General features: G+C 40.4%; 1 protein-coding gene across 2 annotated transcripts in view; it reads right to left on the reverse strand.

The window, feature by feature from the left end:
- Window positions 1-20,324, reverse strand: part of UNC5C (unc-5 netrin receptor C) — a gene marked incomplete at both ends in the record, with an annotated part of 232,011 nt that overhangs the window by 41,986 nt on the left and 169,701 nt on the right. For both annotated transcript variants that reach the window (XM_079534620.1, XM_079534619.1), the window contains 2 exons: window positions 7,498-7,601; window positions 17,996-18,139. In XM_079534620.1, the coding sequence (XP_079390746.1) occupies window positions 7,498-7,601; window positions 17,996-18,139 (248 nt within the window). The remainder of the gene's footprint in view (window positions 1-7,497; window positions 7,602-17,995; window positions 18,140-20,324) is intronic.

A 20,324-nucleotide genomic window follows, 5' to 3' on the forward strand; every position in this document is an offset into this window, starting at 1 on the left:
GTCGTGGATGCCCTTTCCCTGGAAGCTTTCAAGGTCAGTCTGGATGAGACTTTGGGCAACCTGGTCTAATGGGAGATGTCCCTGCCTCTAGCAGGTGGGCTGGAACTAGATGATCTTAAAGGTCCCTTCCAACCCTAACCATTCTATGATTCTATGATCTAGATCTGTCTACTCAATTAAACCAGACATATCTCTCCAACTATTACTCATAAATGCATGGATAGCTGTGCAATGGTATAGAACAAGCCTGAACATAAGTTTTCTTTCATCATAACAGCAAACATTTAATCAGCCACAATACTGCCATGAAGGATAAGTGTTCTCTCCTGGACATGCCAGCTATGGAAAATAACAACGCTTACCCAGCTTTCATAAACATCAGCCCTCCAGAACAAAGCCAGAATGAAATTCTTATCTCTATTTCCAGTTTCCCAGCTCAGGTAATTTTACTTTAGATGTCTGTAAGCAGAGGAGTGAGCACAGCGGATGAGCTCACAGTCCCTGCAGTTGCTCAGAAGGTACCTCCCAACCTGCCATAAGACCCAACTGTCCCTGTGAGCAGCCGAGGATGCACAACCCAGTATGGCTGTAATTCAGAGCATTGTACTTTGTAGTGTCTGTGCTGCCATCCTGCTCCCTGGTGAGAGACAGATGTGTTGACTCTAATTATTCACTGATTGGTATCGGGAGATACATTAACATAATTGGCACATTTGTTCTAATTAACAGAGGGAACCTGCCACATGCCGTTCGACGTAAGAAGCAAAACCATTGGTGAGAGCAGGAAGCCTGCAGCCACCAGGATGGTGGTACCTGGAGGCTAAGGGTAGCCCTGTCCCACTGCAGGATGCTTTAGCAACTTGAAATAACACAGTTTAGGCAGATCCAACAGCATGCAAAGCCTGGCCAGGCTCCTGTGCAGACTAAATGAGCACAGAGGATGTAAATCACACAAGCGATTACATATGCTGGATAACCTATTACAGAAGCTAATTGCTGACACAAATTTAGCCATGCCAAGTTACTAACATTATCAGATACTTAAATCTCTTGGCACACTTTTGTATGCGTGACTGTTTTAGAAGCCGGTAGAGCAGAAGCACAGCTGCTCTAAGAGAAATACAGAATGCAAAAGAGATGTGGACTCCTCGGGTTGTTCCTCTAGCGATCTCAAGAAAATCCAGCAGGGTGCAGGCCCTAGATCCTTCACTACCCTGCAACAGCCTTCAGAGCACCTTCCAATGCCAGCAATACATCTTCTGCCCCTCTAGGCATAGGTAAAAAGACAGAACAAACAAGCTGCAAGCAGCTGGGAGTAGTGAGAGAGTTGCCTCAATAAAAGACGACTGAGGAACTCAGAACGAAAGATGATTGTGAACCTGCCTTCCCCATGGCTTGCTAAACAGCAGGATCACATTCAATCTCATCTCCCAGCCACAACAGTGTTCCAGGTTATGTTCTTTATATGTCACAGGACCAATAAAACATTTGTGAAGCTAACCACTGATTTGGACACAATGCAAGGTGCCCAAGTGAGACAGAGGAAACTAGCAGTTTTCATACAGGCTATTGAGCCAACAGCTATTTCAGGTATATTGAAATCTGAGTGCCTCTTTGAAGAATGTTTCTTGATTTTTGGACTTGCTCTCAGATGTATGCTTTCATCCCAGCAACAGGAGGATGCTGTCTGTCCTTTCCATGCTAGTTGGTTTAAGGTTAAAAAAATTTCTTTCCAAAGAGGCTGAGATTACAGTCATGAGAGACTGCGGAACACACATTGAGAATGAGACAGCAAATGCAAACTGCAGTGACATTTTATTCAGTTGTTCTTTGCTTCTGCTGCCAATAAAGGGAATTTGTGTTCCTGCTGTGGAAACGCTTCCTTAATTGCACATATATCTAGCTTGCTGCTGGAACACTAAAATCTATACAGAGTGTATGTACAGCTGCTGGATGTCTCTGGCCCTATTACAGCTTCACAATGGGGAAGCGAAGTCTCAACAAGGAAACTTCCAAGGCCATAGTGGGCTTCATGGTTCAAGTAATTGCAGGTGGAAAACTTTCTTTCGCAGACCTGCAAATTCAAATAAAGATCATGGCATCATTAACTGGAAATGATGGTGGTGGCCACCCTGTGACATCCAGGAGATGCTGTGCTCTGTTTCCTGCTGCAAAGAGAGTTTAGGGACAGATGACTCACAGCTCAGATATGTTGGTTGGTATTTCTAGCACCACATGCACAGCCTGGGTCCACAATTCCCAAAGTTTGGAAACAGCTTTAAACAGGTGATTTATGTGAAGTCTGTGGTTTAAATACGGAGGCATTAACACTCTTCATGCTTAATGTGAACACTAAGTTAGAAGAAGCTACTGCCACAAGAACTGACCTAGGCAAATGTCATTGCTGGGTGACTGTGAATGCTGAGGAGAGCTCAAGCTCCACAAACTCCTGTCAGGGGTAGCACTTGCACATGAAGTCTGTAAGGAGCTAAAATCTGTTGGACTCAAAGTAGGACTTGTGCACCTTGTAGGTGTGCAGAATAGTCTCTCCAGGATGTGAGCTATCTTCTCTAAGGGGAGAATTCAGAATTTTTTGTGATGCTCATCTGCCTCACAAAAAATGTTGCTAAAAACTGTCTCCTACATTGTATATCTCCCAAATATGTATCTAAGGTAAATATAAACAAAGAAATATACAACCTCATAGTCAGCGAATTTCCTAGGGTAGCACAAGACCAACATGCAAGCCTATTCTCAAGGAAGAGGCTGTAAGTTAACTCTTGCTTCTCAGAAGAGTGCTATCCACCAATAGATTTGGGTGAAGAAGGAGTGGAAATGTACAGGACCACACAGTGACTATTATGGGAGGGTTTATCCTGTACATTTGAAGGACAGTCCTGCACTGATAGACCTTATCCAATGGCTCTCTAGGGCAAAATGAATGGACAGCAGCAGTGAGAAAGTAGGGTTCATTTGTACCAAAGAGCTTTATTCATCTCCCTGCTCCTCCCTGCAGGAAAAGTGAGAACTGGGTATCAGGCTGCTGTATCTTCAACATTGACACATAGACATGAGCCTCTTGCCCACCCTTGAAGTTCTGGGTAAATAAGTCTGCTACATGATGCAAGGCACTGCAAAGGATAGTGCCATTTCCCAGCTGATCAGTATTTGTGCCCACAAACTGCTTCTCTCCCTTGTCTTAAAGCTCACTTTCTGTCTGGGAATATAAAACACTGCCTCCATGATGCTCACCTCCATGGAAATGCATACACATGAACTTCAAATTAAGGGATAACTGCAGCAAAGCATGAGCAGTTCTCATGAAACAAAAACAAAACAAAACAAAACAGCAGTTGTATCAATAACCAACTAGATAGAGCAGCTACCTGATGCTGCCTACTTGGTGAAATCCCTAGCTTCCAGCTGTTTCTGCCCGTGCAACAGGACTGGAATGAATTATGTGCCATAGTCATCTTGACTTGGTAAAAGACCTTGTTCTGCCTTTTTACAGAGGGACATTTTGGTCCTTGCCCTAATTCCTAATTGAAGACATGAATACCACGTCATGTTCTAAACTCAGCTGAGTCATTAAACTATACACTGCACCCTGGTCTCCAGCTAAACTCCTGTGTGAAACATTTCAATTATAATTAAAGAAGCAATTATCCCCCTGTTGAAGGTGCAGCAAATCACATATTTCTATGCAAAAGTTCATCTAGCAGCTTATGGCATATTAACCAATCTTACATCTCATTGATGCTTTGATCTATATCCTATTTCATTGACCTAATTTGATGTGACTCTGTCTTGGATTATATTTTATCATGTGCAGTATGATACTGGCATTTTTCAAAAGAACATATTAAATGACCTAGGGAATTAATTGCTAATAGTTCTGCCATTAGTGTTGGGATGCAACAGAATGGGATCCTTATTGACTTCAAATTAAGCTTGAAAAAATGTATGCACAGAACAGAGTGAAGCAGAAATAGTTATTTGGAATGAGATCAGGAAGTTGGAGTTGCCTGAAGTCCAGCAATGCTGAGCAGCAGCTTCTGATGATAAGCAGGTCAGACTGTTTATCTCATTATCTCACTGTCTTGTCCCATTCCTTCCCAAAGTGCAAAGCACAGGTCAAGGAAGCATAGAGGTGGGGCAGGCTTTTTTTTTGTTTTCATTTTCATTCATTAAATCTTTTTTTTTTTTTTTTTTTTTTTTTAATAACAATGGTAGGAACATGTGAATTTGCCCCTTTACTCCCCAGCTCTATGTGGAATCCTCAGTGTATCTGTGTCTGCTCATCTGGGCCACATATAGGAAAAGGCAAAACATTTCCTCAGGTGTTTCAGAGCCTGTAAGTTGGTTCACCTTGGTACTGGCTATAATGCTAGGATGGGAGTTACATGCTATGGTGCAGTGGCACAGATGCTGGACAAAGGTATATGGACACAGAGCAGTGATCTGATTTTCCTAGTGACCAAGCAAACCTTCTGTTTCTTTGTCCCAAGTGAACAAGCAAGATGTGCTTTGATTCAACCTTTTCTTTGATTTGACCTCAGGCCATGAGACTAGCGTATTTTAACAAGCCTTCTTTTTCTTCTAAGTGGATCTTGAGGTTTCATTTCAGTAGCTGTGATCTGAGTCTACTCTAATGCTCGTCATGTCCTAGCAGGGGCTGAGGGGCTGGTAAGTGCTGCTTTAAAAGCTTTGCTGCCCATCTTGACCTTTGTCCTTCTTGCCCTGTGGAACAGTTGAATGCTGCTACATGGTTCAGCTTTTCAATAATAATAATATCTGCTCCTGCTTTGATCTGCAAGAGATCAATGCAGTTAATTGCAATTAAATATGCCAAGAATTACAAGACTAAATACCCTAGCTACAAAAAAGAGAAAAGTATTTATCCCTAAACATGCTTATTCCCGCTACTTAACAGAAAAACAAAATTAAGGGACAGTTAGAAGAAAAAAGAGAAAAGTCAAGTGGAAGACTTGCAGACTCTGGATTCCAGCATGATGTCTCACTGAATGAGTATTTCATACAGTTTCACAGTGTAAGCCTTTCTTCCCATTTTGTTGCTAAAACCAGTGACCACTTTAAAAGGGAGGAAGTTGAAAAAACAACAACAAAAAAAAACAGAACACAGTGCCCAGAGTGGGGAGAGTCCAAGGTACATGCTCACCAAAGCATTTGGAAATACTGCAAACTTGCTAATACTACAGCAATGGTGTTACCTCCTGTACTTGAAATTAAACCACTCCGTGTACAAAAAGCCTTGGTTTGCTGCCTGCCTTCTCCCAAGTGCTTTCACAGTTACCTGTACCATCCTATCAGAAAATCCTCTGAACAAATACAGGAAGTCATAAACATAGAATTAATTCATCTCTAAATTAAAATAATCATGTAATCCTTCAACCTACCAAGTTACCTTTCATCTTGGTATTTTTTAAAATTTATCTTACCAGCTTCACGGAGTGGCTGTAATAAAGTGTCACATTAAGGTATTCATATTCATTAGTGTTCAGGTCTTTGTACTTTTAATAGTGTTGGAAAGAATCTACAAAGAATCTGTATTAGGCGGCTGTCCAATCTGGGTGTTTGATCTCCTCCTGACTTCAAGAGTCAGAAGAGAGAAAAAAAATATATCAAGAGCAGTGCTTTTCAGTGTCAGATGGGGAGTATATGATTCTGAGGCTGCCAAGTGTTAATTGGTATCTGCCCTGACCATGGTACAAATAAGACTTGGAGCCAAGCAGAGTCATGAGTCTCTGCTACTGACGGAGTGTGTCAGGGTACAAGCAGGCAGAAATAAGCACAATTATTATAAGAACAACTTGCAGAGGATCTTTTCAGAGCTCAGTTCCTTGTATTAGGAAGCAGAAAAGGCTACTGAGGCACCTTTGTTGTTTGTCTTTTTTTTTTTTTTTTGCCTTTACAGAAGCTTAGTGGAAGGAGGACAGGTATAATTTGAACAGCAATTACAAGTGCTAATGGCTGATGCAGAATGTTTATAAGAGCAGAGAGAGCTCCCCTTCCACATGTCATGTTAAATCCAGGCCTGGACACCTGACTGGGGCTTTACAGACCTTGCCATGGAAATAGCTGGGCTGATTGCTGAAATTTCAGAGGTGCTTGTAACATCATGCTCAAATAAACCATTCGTCATGACCAACCTCAGTTTCAGGTAATGAAGTTCTCTGGTAGTATCTGCACCTCCAGAACAACCTATCCTATTTCAAATACTCATAAAGGCATGACAGCATATTGATTTGATGTAAAGATGCATCAGAAATGGAAAAAAATATATTAAAAATTCGCTAAAACGTTCTTGGGGAAAGCCAACTGACTAAGCGGGTTCAGCAGACCTAAATGCCGTGTACAATTTTGGGTACTGTAAAGGAGAAAGAAAACAACCTAGGGAAAAAGGAAACAGGAGAAATCTATGTTAATTGTTCCCTCAGATGTTTGTGGACATCTACAAAAAATAATTAAACCTGATTAAACCTTGCGTAAGATAGGGAGGTAACATTTTAAGTTTCGTCTCCTGAGAAATTAGTTATCAGTGCTGAGGAACAACCACTTTGCTACTTAGCCATGACAGCTTATCTTAATGCAAACTGGCATTAGTTCCCTCTCTGTATGGCAGAGGGAGGCTGAAGAGAATTCAGATAGGGGAATTACCCTCATTTAACAATATGAATTTTTCACTGAACATCAACAGCAGACTTAGGACTTCAGAGCCACCCTGTGACTCAGGGACCCCCTGCTGTGAGCAAAGAGTCTGAAGCCATTTTTGGCTGAAGCCACAGCTGCATGTAGGCAAGGATACCTGCTGTGGCTGGTGGGCACAGATTTTGATGAAGAGAAAGTTTTCTCCTGCCAAGTGGGTGGAAGGCTACCCACTCTCTAACATTTAAATGTCAGCAAAAAAAAACAAACAAAAACAACAAAAAAAAAAACCCAAAACAGATAAGCCCATGAAGATGAATTCTTATGCAGATGCATCCCCTACTTGCCAGTACATGCTGCTTCACCTGAACCAGAGTACATCCTTGTGCACCCAGCCAGCTACGCTGGTGCATACTCAAGTGTGTGCACAAATGCATGATGGAATTAAAATGTCTTGGTGAGCTGGGAAGGTGCTTCTCTCAAAAACTGAAATAGCATTTTCTTTAAAAGGGAAGGGAAGGATAACAGGCTGGTATCAGAACACCCCACCACTTATATGTTGCTTGGATGTCAGAAATAACTAGGATATTTGAAAGGAAAAAAAAAAATCTGAAACCACACCACCTGTAGCTCTGTCCAGCAAGACATCGTAATTGCCTCCAAAGTCATTAATCAGCTCCAGATCAATCTTATCTACCAGCAGCAGGCAGCCAGCTCTCCATTGCCACCCATTCATCATGCTAAGCCCTTATTCCCTGCTCCATTAGCCACAGATCAGGCCTGAGTTATCCAAGTACCAGCTGCTGGGGGCAAAGCACCACTGCTGCTCACCTCAGCTACCGGAATGCCTTCAGGAGGACGGCACTGGAGCAGGACCTCTTGCTCCAGGGATACTTCTTTCCCCAGGGGCTCCTGCTCAAAAGTCTTCCTGAGATCTGGGGAGAGAGAAGAATTAATAGTGTTAATAAATTAGTAGTATTAATAACTGCTCGCTTATTTCATGTTTCATTGCCGTACAACCCAATAAGAGAAAAATCTTTTTACGCAGAGAAAATAGAATATCTGCTCCCTAGAAAGTAGAGCACTTAATAAAGACTGAGGCATGTTTTCACTTCATTCAAGCATGAAGTGGTCAAGGGTTTCATAGCAGATTTATTATTTATATTGTGGTAGTACACATGAACCAGCCAGGAACCAAGGCTTCGCTGTGAAAGGTCATGCCCAGACATGGAACTCAAGGAGAAAGAAATTTCTTCTTTGGATAATTTATGTTTGCAAAGAGATTCTGGGAAATACTAAAGAAAGGTAAAGGAAATTATATAAGCCTGTAAAACTAAAATACATAAGCTGAGTTTCCTAAACTCCTGCTTTAAAGTTTTTGTACTGCCATTTTTAAACATTAATTTTACAAGTTTAGCTCATCTGTCTTTACTATCTCACTATTCTTGTAGTGCTAGATAACAACAGTCGTAATGTGGAGTCAAACGACATACGGATCTGTGCACAGCACCACAGAAACCTGAAAGGCAGAGGGGCATCAAATGTGTCTCCTAAGCATGGAACTGTTCATTGTACTGGGCAGATGCACACTTTGGCTTTTGTACACTTCTGTAACATATTTGCACTGGTGTTAAAAAGGACTTGAGAATTTCCCTTCTTACTACTATGCCTGTATTTCCATCACGCACTGTCATCCTCTGTGTTGTATCAGGGAGGATGGGGTTTTGGAGAAGTGAGCATTCAGTCCCAGTGGCAGCTGGGAACATTTCTAACTGCTGTTGGCTCCTGCTGCAGGTATACACAGGGTCATGCTGAAAACCATGTCAGAGAGCTGATCTGTCTTTGAAAAACTACCTTTCAAAAAAAGGGAATTTAAAATTTTTGCTCTGAAGTCAAACAAGTTCCCTATGCCAGTTCATGGCAAGGTTGTGCAAATAATTGTGTTATACTAGAAATAAACCATATGGGATCAATTTAAAAGCCAAATATTTTGAAGCTATAACTTGCGGCTGTTCTAGAAAACTTATCACTGTAGTGAACCACCTTACAAATAGACCATCCAAAGTGCTATTTTTCATCTAGAATTGGTAATTTTGTCAGACAACATGTCAACCTTCACATGGTTGTGTGTGTTGTTATCCTTACTACTCTGGAGTTACTCCAGCCCAGCAAGGCTACCCCATGTGACAGTGACCAAAGCAAGACAACCAGCAAGATCAGTGCTGTCCATGATGCCTGTGGAGCTCCCACTGTGCTGCCAGCCCCAGCAACACCGCTCCAGCCCACCCTCTGACAGGCTACCCAGGCGGCATACTGGCTGTACAACTCAATTTGAGTAATTTTTTTTGGGGGGGAGAAAGAAGACTGAGAGGGGGTCTGAAAAAAGTTTATAAATATCTGAAGGGAGATGGGAGGTAAACAGATGAGGCCAGGCTCCTCTTGGTGGTGTGTACTGATAGGGCTAGGAGTAATGGCCAAAAACTTGGATACAGAAAGTGCCATACTAATATGGAAGAACTTTATAATAAGGGTGATGGAGAACTGGAACAGGTTGCCCAGAAAGGTTGTGGAGTCTCCTTCTGTCGAGATATTCAAGACCTGTCTGGGTCACCTTTAAAATCAATCACTGTTAATTCCACAGATATATCCAAAGGAATTCTCTCTTCTTCAAAGAGGAAGAAAGAAGTGCCTTAGTGCATTTAATGTACATGTATATATACATGTATGCATATGTGCATGGTAGGAAAATTATAACAGATGTGCTCAAACATCACAGCTGAGGATAAATAAGAAAGTTACAGTGCTGGTAAGAGAAGCATATAATACTAATACATTGTGCATGAATAATAGCATTCAGGTGTTCCAATATGGTGGGATGGATACGGTAGAACCAGGTTAGACAGACAAGAACCCGAGGCTTTTCCTTGGAACACTGATTTATTGTCACCCCTGCCTTCCCAAAAACATTTGTAGACCTCAGAAGTTCTCAGCAGCCTTATGCTTGCACAGCAATCACCTCACTCACAAAATGCTCCCCTCTAAAAATCCTTAGTTTTAGTGCACACAGAAGTAAACAGCATTAAGTCTAGAAATGTGTAATAACAGTAAAAAAAAAAAACCCACCCACTTTACCTTCTTTATTATCAACAGCTGGAAGTGCTGAGTGTGCAGGGCTTGTTTTCTCTGTGAAGTTCTCCAGGGAGGATATGGGAGGTGCAGTGAATCCTGTGGGAAGGGCCCCTAACAGCTCCCCTCCCACCCTGCTTGTTGGTGCCACTGGATTGCAGCAGGTCAATGAGTCACAAAGTAAAAATACACTAAGTAGGTGCCTTGATATAATAGACAGTAATGTTCTCTAAGGAGCCATTAGATACTATTAAGTAAATGATACTCATTTGAAAATAAATAAATAAATAAATAAGAAAAAGTACATATTTGTGTATTTACATGACTGGAAGCTTTTATACTCTATTCTTTTGGCTCCCTCCCACGTGTTTACAGCTTAACCCATGCAGAACTACCTACCAACTCTTGCTGCAGCTGTGCCACCTACAAACAGCTACAGGCAGCAATTGTGCAGGGCAGCGTCTACCTCACCAGGCATATGGTTCACTGATTGCAAAAGACAATCATGGTAATAAGGTGAGCTCTAAATTACGAAGAAGCGGAAGGTTTAAGAGAACAATTTCCTCACCTGCTGTGAAACTCTCTATTGGATTATCACTGCATTTTTCTCTGACTCCTATTTTTCATGGCTCTTGCAGAATGACTTTTTTTGCAGATAACAAAGATTTCCTTCTAATTCTTCAATCTGCAGCTTCCTTTTCTATCTAATGTTTACAGTCCTCATGACAACTTCACACCGCCGACCAGGAGTGGGTGAGTGTGCTCATGTACTAAGGGACTTTGGATCATTTCCAAACAAAGCTTTCCCAAAGACATTTGTTGTTTTTCTGAAGTGTCATGTATGTTACAACTGCTTGCAAGCAGAAGGAATACATTTTCTCATAGAATGGAAAAAGACAAATAAATACATCCAATTTTTTAAAACAAGTTTTCAAAATCTTCAGAAAATATGCCTGAAAAAAAAAACAAAACAATAAAACACTTGACCTATTCTAAGTCTGGACCTCTTTGTGAGAGACAGTGTGAATTATTAAAGCTTTTGGTTGGCAGCAGCCCTGTAAATGTGATGTTGAGAGAGCCTTCTCTACCCTCACTCTCAATATGGAGAGACACACAAGGAAGGCAGCTGCACTTTCTCTCCATTATTATTTTAGTAATGCTGAATAATCCCTGACTGAGTTAGCAATACTCTCTCCATTATACAGGTAGTACTGCTGCCACAGCTCATCTCTTCAGAGCAGATCAAGCTTTGCTGGGAAGTGATGCTGAGAGGTCCCTCTCATTCTGCCGGTGGCTTCTTCACGTGTGTCACACTGCCACCAGGCTTAGGGGTCAACACAACACCTGCAGGCATTTCTCCTGCCTTTCACACCCCTTCAAGGATGTCTTCATAAAAAGAAACCAGGGAGGAGAATTAAAATTCTGGCCCACCACCTTGAGCCAAGCTACTTTCTTTACTAATATAGAGTCTTAGTAAATTCAGAGGGGGCTCCTGTGGCATATATTGCAGCACATTTACAGCATAGTTAAGATGAGACTTTCCTCCAAGACTCCTGAAATACTTCTGCACAAGCCTATCTGTTAAGGACAGATGGCTGCATTCAGAACTGCATTGAAATGAGAGAATTTCCACAAGCATAAAACTGAAATAGTGTAATGGGAAATCAAAACTCAGTGTACACCATATTGTTAGCTTTATTCCTGAATTTCTATGCTTTTTGGGGAGGTGAGCATTAGAGCTTAATTTTTATGCACTGTTAAATTCGCTTTAACTTCAATGCATTTTTAGTTTAGAGAACACTCAAAGGTTGCATTTTCACTGACTAAAGGTAACAGTTTCTATATAAACTCACAGTATTTCCTCACTTCCTTTAGTAGCTGTCATCTTCTAAGAAAGAGCAAAGAATGGCCCTAGTCTTCTTTTTAATCAAATCTATTTTATATCCTTACTGTTGCTCTGTTTTTTGCTGTGACAGGTGGGTGGGTAATACTTTAAAGGTATCTTTTATCATTTCTGAGAAACGTGAGAAGAGGCAGACCAGATGCCTTAAAGGCGGTGCTAATGTAAGGGTAACTAATGAATGAGAACGAAAAACGGACACTTGTCAGCCAGGAATTAGATGTAAGCCACAAATGAACTGAACAATGCAGCATTACTGTCAGGGAAAGATGGATTTCTGCCCTTGGTAGACCTTAAAGACACAGGGTGCAGCCTGACTTGAGATACTGAACAAAGCGATGAGCACCCCTTGCCTCTGGTCTACCACCTGGAAGATGCTTTGCTTGAGCCCAGGGCCTATGCTTTTCATCTATTTATTGTGTCTTTACAGCCTGAGCAAATGAAACGTGTACATTTGTCCTACCCTCATTCTGCTGATAACATTTTGAGACAGATGAGGATAAAGCTTACCCTTGGCAATTCCTTGGAGACTCGCTTGCCCTCTGCATGGCTCCAAAGAACCATCTTCAACTCTAAGCTAGCTTAGCCAGGTGCTGGTGGGATAGAGCTCTCTTTTGCAACAACAGCTTTCATGTGGGCTAAGTTGGTAGTAAAAGGCCCATACAAGACATTTGGTATTGGTACAACTGTAAAAAATACAAGCAAGCCCACTTCATAAAGAATTCACTGAGCAGATGGGTTTCCAGCATGCATTGATCACACCATTCCCCTCCTCTCATATGTTTACTTGATAGCTAGATATTTCTTGTTTTTCTTTGTAAGCTTAACCTGCAAACTAACTTACACACTTTTCATTCTTTTCATTATTTCATTTGTTGATTAAGGATGGGATCTAAATATCATTTTTCAAATAAATCTAAATGTAAAATTGAAATGACTTAGCATCAACAGGCTCTAGATGGCAGATTAACTAAATGCATTGAAGATAGGCATTAGAAACGCCAGGTGCACATTGCAATTTATATGTAGAATTGAATTTATAGCACACTGAAACAGTAAAACAGCAAACAATTTATATAAACATGACTTTTTTTTGTTGTTGCCCTTCTGATGCGCTACTCTGACTCACAGAGCTATCTTCTCACTACCAAAACATACACAAAATTTTGTTAACTTCCAATTGCATCTCTGTCTCACCATCAGGCACTAAACAGATTCCACTGAAAGATGATTATTTCTTGAGCATGTCAACATAGGCAGGATATTCTCAAGGTTCCTACCAGGGGATTAAATCCATATAGATTCATTAAAGGTATTTCTTTTTCATTTAAAGCAATGTTAACAGTGAAGTGAATGTCCATATTAATTTATAAAGCTGTAAGTCCTTACTATAAAACAATGGGATTTGTATTTATTGCATTTTGTACTGCTTATTTATGTGTATTTATTACTGCTGCAATTGCATGCTGAAGTTTGAGAGCTGGTTGTGCCTATTAATCTGGGAAGCAGCACACAAACATGCCTATGAAGAGAGAAAGACGAGTATCAAGTGTGTTAAATGCTGGGTTAACTCCATGCTGCCCTTCCTGTGATCTGCTGTGTCTCTTCAGCAATGTCAGCTCCACATCATGCCATGCAGTAATCCCCTTATTAACTGTAAGCAGCAGATATTGATTAGGAGCAACTGAAATGGTGCACAAGGAAGAAATTAAGGTCCTATCTCTGTTAACTCTTATATACACTTATCAACGTGCAAAAAATGTTCTTTTTTCTTGCTTTTAGTAGCATACATCCTGGACATGCCTTCCTGTTAAAACTGCCAAGTGTTATCCTTCTCACCTCTTTCTCCACCACACTTTATACCCACTGCAAGGTGCTTTGGTGGCACAAATGCTTTGGTGGCTATAGGCATGTGTCCTCACAGCACTGCCTGGATTACGTGTGTGAAGGCAGGAAGAAGAAAGGCACTGCAGCCCCAATACTAAGAGATGAGATAACAGAGTGTCAGTAATGAATCCGTGATTTCTTTCATATCTGTTACTTTTATGACTGCATACCCTTGTAAGTGGAGATAAACCGTCAGGTAAACCAGTCTATTTTTTGATACTGCATTTATCTTATCAGTATACAGCATCTGACATGCATCTATTAGTTACATTCCCTTGAAAAAATGTCTGGGGAGAAAAAGGCTTTTAGATTAGCACATAGGAAATGAATATGAAATTATACAAAAGATTAACAAGTGCAGTTCCTTACTACGTCAGGGCTTTTTAAAATGAAAAATGACTCTTTCTTTCATCTCTTTCTTTCCTTTCTCTTCCTTTCCAATTTAAGGTAAAAAGTAACAAAAAAGGAGAGACTAATCAGTTTCATTAGACTAAAAAAGATTATTCAACTGAGATTACAATGAAAGCTGATATTTTCTGAATCTCAACAAACTGAAAACTTGACAGCAGCTCACACAGCTCACATTCTCATATTTTCTCAAGGACAGGCTGGGTTAACATCACGAAGTCAGTGAGGCTACACCACAGAACTGGAGGAAATGAAAAGTGAGGCTGCTTTCTGCACATGGGCTCAAAGCAATTTGTCTTATCCAGCCCATTATTATCTGATCTAAAAATTAGGTCAAATCCTGTGGCTATTGTTTAGTCTTTATCAGATGCATTTCCTGGTGGGTTTAATTCTAGTCTTGCTCATTCAGGCCTCATTCATCCTTTTAATAGGAATTGTCTCTGTTAGGTCTCAACTGTTCAGTGACATCTGCCTTGTTACATAAAATTCACATTAAAACTATACTGAGCTTCATGTTTTTCAGCCAAAGAAAAAGGCACCTCAAATCCTCCCTCTGTCCATGGAAGTAACTTAAACAAACAAACAAACAAACAAAAAACAACAAACCACCATGACCAGAAAAACTGTATCAAAACCTATTAGCAACTACAGCACACCTGGCAGGATGTGCCTGAAGTAAATAAGAAATGTGTGAACAAGTAAGAAATGCATTTTAGCACTTTCACAGACCGCTAACCCAGACAACGATATTATATTTTTCCAGTTCCACAAAGATGTACATTGAGAAACCCCACTCTGCAGTTTACTGTGCTATCAAGAATGAGAGAGTGAAAATGAATCCCAGCATATCTGCTGGTTCAAGACGACAAAAGGCTCAGCTCTGCTCTCATGGGAAGTCTAATGCCTCAGGAAGATCAATTCCATGGTATACGAAAGAAGCTGAAAATAATGATGTTTCTATCACCTACTGTTTCTCCTCATTTTCAGAAAAAGACAGCCCAAAAGGGAGTGGCTTCCTACCCTACACGAACACTTAGAGGAGCCAGGATGTTGGCTTTAGACTGAGACTCTTCCTGTTTATATTGCTAGCATGTGCAGCCTTTAAAATGTAGCAGCATCTTCCCTCCATATTTATAGATTACTCCCCTCCTGAATAACAGGAGCTCTTACTTGGCCAGGGCAATGTTGCAATTGATTTTCATAGAGAACTTTCATTCACTGGGTTTTTATATACTTTCTGATTCATGCCTGACCCTGCATTAAACAAATACAAGCCACTTTTCCAGGATGCACATTTTTCACACTTTCAAATTACTTTTCAGTTAATTCCATTACACGCTCAGTGAACAGAGATGTTGAATGCTATTTTTTTGTTTGTTTGTTTTAACAGAGTGTGGCTCCAGTCCTTGAGATGACACTGTAATTCCAGAATAAGACCAGTGATCATAAGGGAGAAAAGAGAGAAAGAGAAAGAGAAAGAGAAAGAGAAAGAGAAAGAGAAAGAGAAAGAGAAAGAGAAAGAGAAAGAGAAAGAGAAAGAGAAAGAGAAAGAGAAAGAGAAAGAGAAAGAGAAAGAGAAAGAGAAAGAGAAAGAGAAAGAGAAAGAGAAAGAGAAAGAGAAAGAGAAAGAGAAAGAGAAAGAGAAAGAGAAGGAAGAGAGGGAGAACAGCAGAATATTTTTTCTCTTAATGTGATTGGAATGGCAAGTTATGCTACAGTTGCAGCTGTTGAGATGACACCACTAGGTTTGGGTATTAAAATATGCCATAATTTAATGTAAGCAGAACACTTTGAATGCTCCATTCACTTCAGTGATACATAGAGGTATCAGCGCTCCCTTTTGTATGAATTAAAAATGAAAACTGCATTGGTGTCATAAGCATGCAACTACAAATGGAGACTGAACTGGACACTTTTGCCTATCCTAAATCTTAGACATCCTTGGTTTCCAGATTCATAAATACTGCACAGACCCTCCCTTATATCCCAGTCTCATGGCATATTGTGTAGACATCAGAAGACTTTTCAGACGTATTTAAAGTTTAGGTAGGACACAACCATTATACCGATAGTACAGATTTGATCCTCTGAAATAAATACTGTGAGTATTGATAAACAAAGATACAGCATAGTTCACTGTTTAAAATAGTAATCTTGCAAACAAAATCACATCACAGAGGGAGGCATATAGCCTTCATCAGAAGTTTGAGTTCCTAAAAGAGTGGTCCTGAGTTCACTGAGAAATATATAGAAATCTGTGAAGTTGGAAACAGACAATTCTGCAGAGGTGTCTCTACAGTTGTTTGAAAGCCTGCAGTCTGACAGCCTAACAGTTCAACTCCTAGTTCCAAGGAGTGAAGGTTTTGACTTTGGCTAAGTCAAAACTGTTGAAGAATCCCAAGCTCAGAAACAAATGATAAAATCTACACTAAAATACCAAAGCCATGTTTGAGTGACAAGCGTGTAATACTCCCTGGAATTTCTTTAATTAGACTGTTCTAAAAGAAACCCCAAGACACTACAAAAATCACTAAACTGCTCTTCTCTCTCCACAATATAGTAAGAAAAAGAAGCAAAATCTGCATTACAAATGTTTTCAATAGAAATTTGGACATCTGGGAAGAAATGTCAACTGATATAAAAAATCAAAATAAGCTTGTGTATGAGTACAAAGATTATGTTATATATAAACATTTAGTGCATAGATGTGACAATGCACGAAAGTTCTTTAACCATGAAGTGATATGTATTCAAACTTTCTAAGTGCATTAATACAGTGTACATCTTTTAAGATGACCATGTGCAATATTTTTAATTACCTTAACTCTGGAGAAATTCTTCTCTGAGGCTAGTCTTGTGCTCAAAGGTGGAAGTCCTCTATTTCCAGTAAGTTACTTGGAGTAAAAGCATTTAAAAATGTGTATTTGAGAACTTTCACAAGAACAAAACAAGAATAAAACTCTAGATGAAGAACTTAAATCAGAAGAGTCATCCTATCAGTCCTTCCTCTAATGTGTCTGTGAAAAGCTTTATTTGGCTGGAAGATTTCTCTTTTGTTCATTATAAATTGTTAAGGTTGGTGCAGGAAATATAAGTATGCTGGAAACTCAGCTCTTAATGACCTTTTCTCACAAAACGTGTTTTTGTTAAGATGAAAACTGTGGAAGAGATACAATTCTGGGTGAAATATTTTGTTCCCATTATATAAAACAGGATTTGATTGTATAAAACAGGAGTCCCAAGTGTGGCTACACTATTACAAAGAAAAGCACCTCTTTGAAAATTAATGAACATTAAATATTTGTACAGTCAAGTGAAGATCTGTTTTCAGGGAGCTGCCTAGTCTGAGTTCCTGGGGACTAAATTGTGAGTTGTCCATAATAAACATGGAGGTTAGTAACCGTGAATAACAGTGATGAAGTACTAGGGCTGAGACAACCACTTGCAGTCTCATATTACCAATCTCGTTACATGATATACTAAACACATGCTTTTTTTCCTTTGTGTAGCAAAAGTAGCTTTATCATGTGATTGCAGAGATATAAAAGAATGCTTGTCACCTTGTTCCAGAGCTTGCTTTGACAATGTTGCTACTCATTAGCTTCAGACACTTGAGACATGTAATTGTTGTACACAGGAAATATTGCTTTTGCTGCTTTCCTCCCACACAAGGGAGAAGAATGAGACCTCAGAATCACAGAACCATGAAAATGTTTGGAGTGGAAAAGATCATGAGAAATCACATGATCCAACCCTCTCCAACACCATGGGCAGGGATGCTTCCAACTACATCATGATGCCTAAAGCTCCACCCAACCTAACCTTGAACATCTCCTTGCTCTTAAGAACAAAATAAACAGAAATTTTTTTATGCCTCTGAAGGACTGAACTTTAGTACACATCCATTACACTAGAAAACACAAAGTCCAGCATGTGGGACACAAAATCTCTCTCCCAAATGGCAGACTCCTCTTTCCCTCGCTCCTCCCACACCGGCACAGCACTCACATGCAATGCGGACATAGGCCTTGCGGCTCTTGGTGGTGCCAGCTGAGCTCCAGGCGACGCACTGGCACCAGTAGTCCTCGGGCCCAAAGAGCTCCTCCACCTGCTGACGGGAAATCTCGATGCTCACCTCACGGACAATCAGACCTGGGAGGGTACAAGGAGCACTGGTCAGAATTATGTATACAGGAAGGAAGAAAGGAAAGGCCAGAAGTCTGCTTGCAAGGCTGAGACCTTCTGATGCTCTGCCCATCTTGCAGCAATAAGGATATGAAAGAAGAAAAGCAACAATTTGTTTGCAAAATAGAAGAAATGATTACTGAAAAATAAATCACTCTGATCATGATTTTATACATATCGTGTGTCTGTTTGACAAAGAAAAGGATAAGCACCTCAGCTGACATAAATTGTATCATGTCCACAGGATGATTTACATCAAATGATGATCCAACCTGGTTTTATTTTCATACAAATATCAGAAAATTATAGAATCATTCAGCTTATATAACTCCCTTAGCCCTCTTGCATTTTACCTTCTTTGGCTAGACAGATAAACCATGGGGAGAATGTCCTGCTCACTCTGACACTGAACTGCACAGGAAAATAGATTTTGCTATTTTAGAAAATGTCCTGGTGCTCTGTAATGATGGGCACAAATGTTGCGGCACAGTTATAGCAAGATGTCAGTTTGGGAGCTGTTTCTGCCACATATTCTGGAAATACTGCAGGATTTTTTAGATGATTTTGTAAGACATTTACAATATTCTTCAGTGTCTGACAGCCTCCCTGGCCACAGTTCATCTCAATGCAGTCCCTAAACACATCTGCCCTTACCAGCAGACCGCCAGATTTGGCCACATTTACCACAGAGTACTCTCTGTTGGAAGCTCTTTTACTTCTAAGTGCAAGGAAGTGTTGTGGTGTCTCAGATACCACTGCAGGAATTGTTGGTAATGGTAATCATCTAACAGCCACCACTGAATTTCATACCAACACATCCTCTTTCTCCATATAAAAAGGCATAGCTTTCCAAAATACTATTTATTCCTAACAAGATATCAGGAGAAAGGATAGAAAGGAGGTGCATGCACTCCTTGTCAATGTATTTGATCTTTGTTGTCAATGCCAAAGTACCAACAAACCATTAACATGTGTTTGCCTGCACAAAACACCATCACCTTTTCAGAACTGTGCTCTCGCAAACAGCCTTGAATACAAAATTTCCACAGGCAAATATTTTGTGTAGCAGGACTGATTTTCTTTCTAAAACTGCCAGGAAACTGAATGGCAAGGTCCTTGGCTCACAGCCTGCTCAGTGATCTCCCATCACCATACACCAAAGGCTGGGCTATGAGCCCTTCTGCTGAGCACAGTCTTGAGCCCTTGAAGTCCCCACACAGAGTACAAGGTGATATTCATGCTGAGAATGCTCCTGCCTGGACGGCTTGCATGTTCTTCAAGCGAGCCCTTTGATTTTGCCTCCAGCCTCATAGAGGCTCCATTCAGGGAGCTAAGGATTAATTACTGTTTGTACACACCCATGCACTGTCACTGGGGCTCCATGCTGTTTGCTTCCAAAACTCAGCTAACACCAGCAGAAAGGAATTCATGCGTGTAATATCACAGGCCTCTCTGCTGGGAATGCCTTCTAATGAGATGCATTTTCCTGCTAGAGACCGTCACAGCCTTGCACTTTTTTTATTTCATTATCCTTGACATCTTCAGCCATTGAATAATCAGATACTTTGGGGAAAACACTTAATAGCTTTCCCTCTTGAAATGAAATACATAGCAACTGAGCTCAAAGAACGAAAATCAAAGTGGTGTGTGGACACCTGATATGCAGCAAACACTGTATTATAAACTTGTCCTGCTTTGATGAGCTAATTTGACTGTAGAAGGGGGCTGAGGGGTAGCTTTTGTCCTGTTGAGAAGAGCATGAAGAGAGGAAGGAGGGAACATATACATTACATGCATAAAATCGTTATATTTTCCCTGTGCGACTGCAGTTTGCCTAAAGATTACTTCAGTTCATTCCCAGTTTTTATAACACTAGCTCAGGGAGCTTTAGAAGGTTACAATATTATGTTTTTGTAATATGGCTGATTATGGCAGGATTTGATGGAACAGTGGACTATGTTACCCGGAGGCTGAGGCAAGCAGGCTCGTAACGAGTTTTGGATAATAGTGATTATGAAATATTTTTAACATCTGTGACACAAACACATTTCTCTGATAGCCAGTTGAAGATACAAAGCCACACAAAAACAGCTCCCATTGAACAATACCAACAGAATGTTTTTCTCTGAATTTCCAAGATGTTTTCTAATTC

The sequence above is a fragment of the Tetrao urogallus genome (genome assembly GCF_951394365.1).
Source record: "Tetrao urogallus genome assembly, chromosome: 4".
NCBI lineage: Eukaryota > Metazoa > Chordata > Aves > Galliformes > Phasianidae > Tetrao > Tetrao urogallus.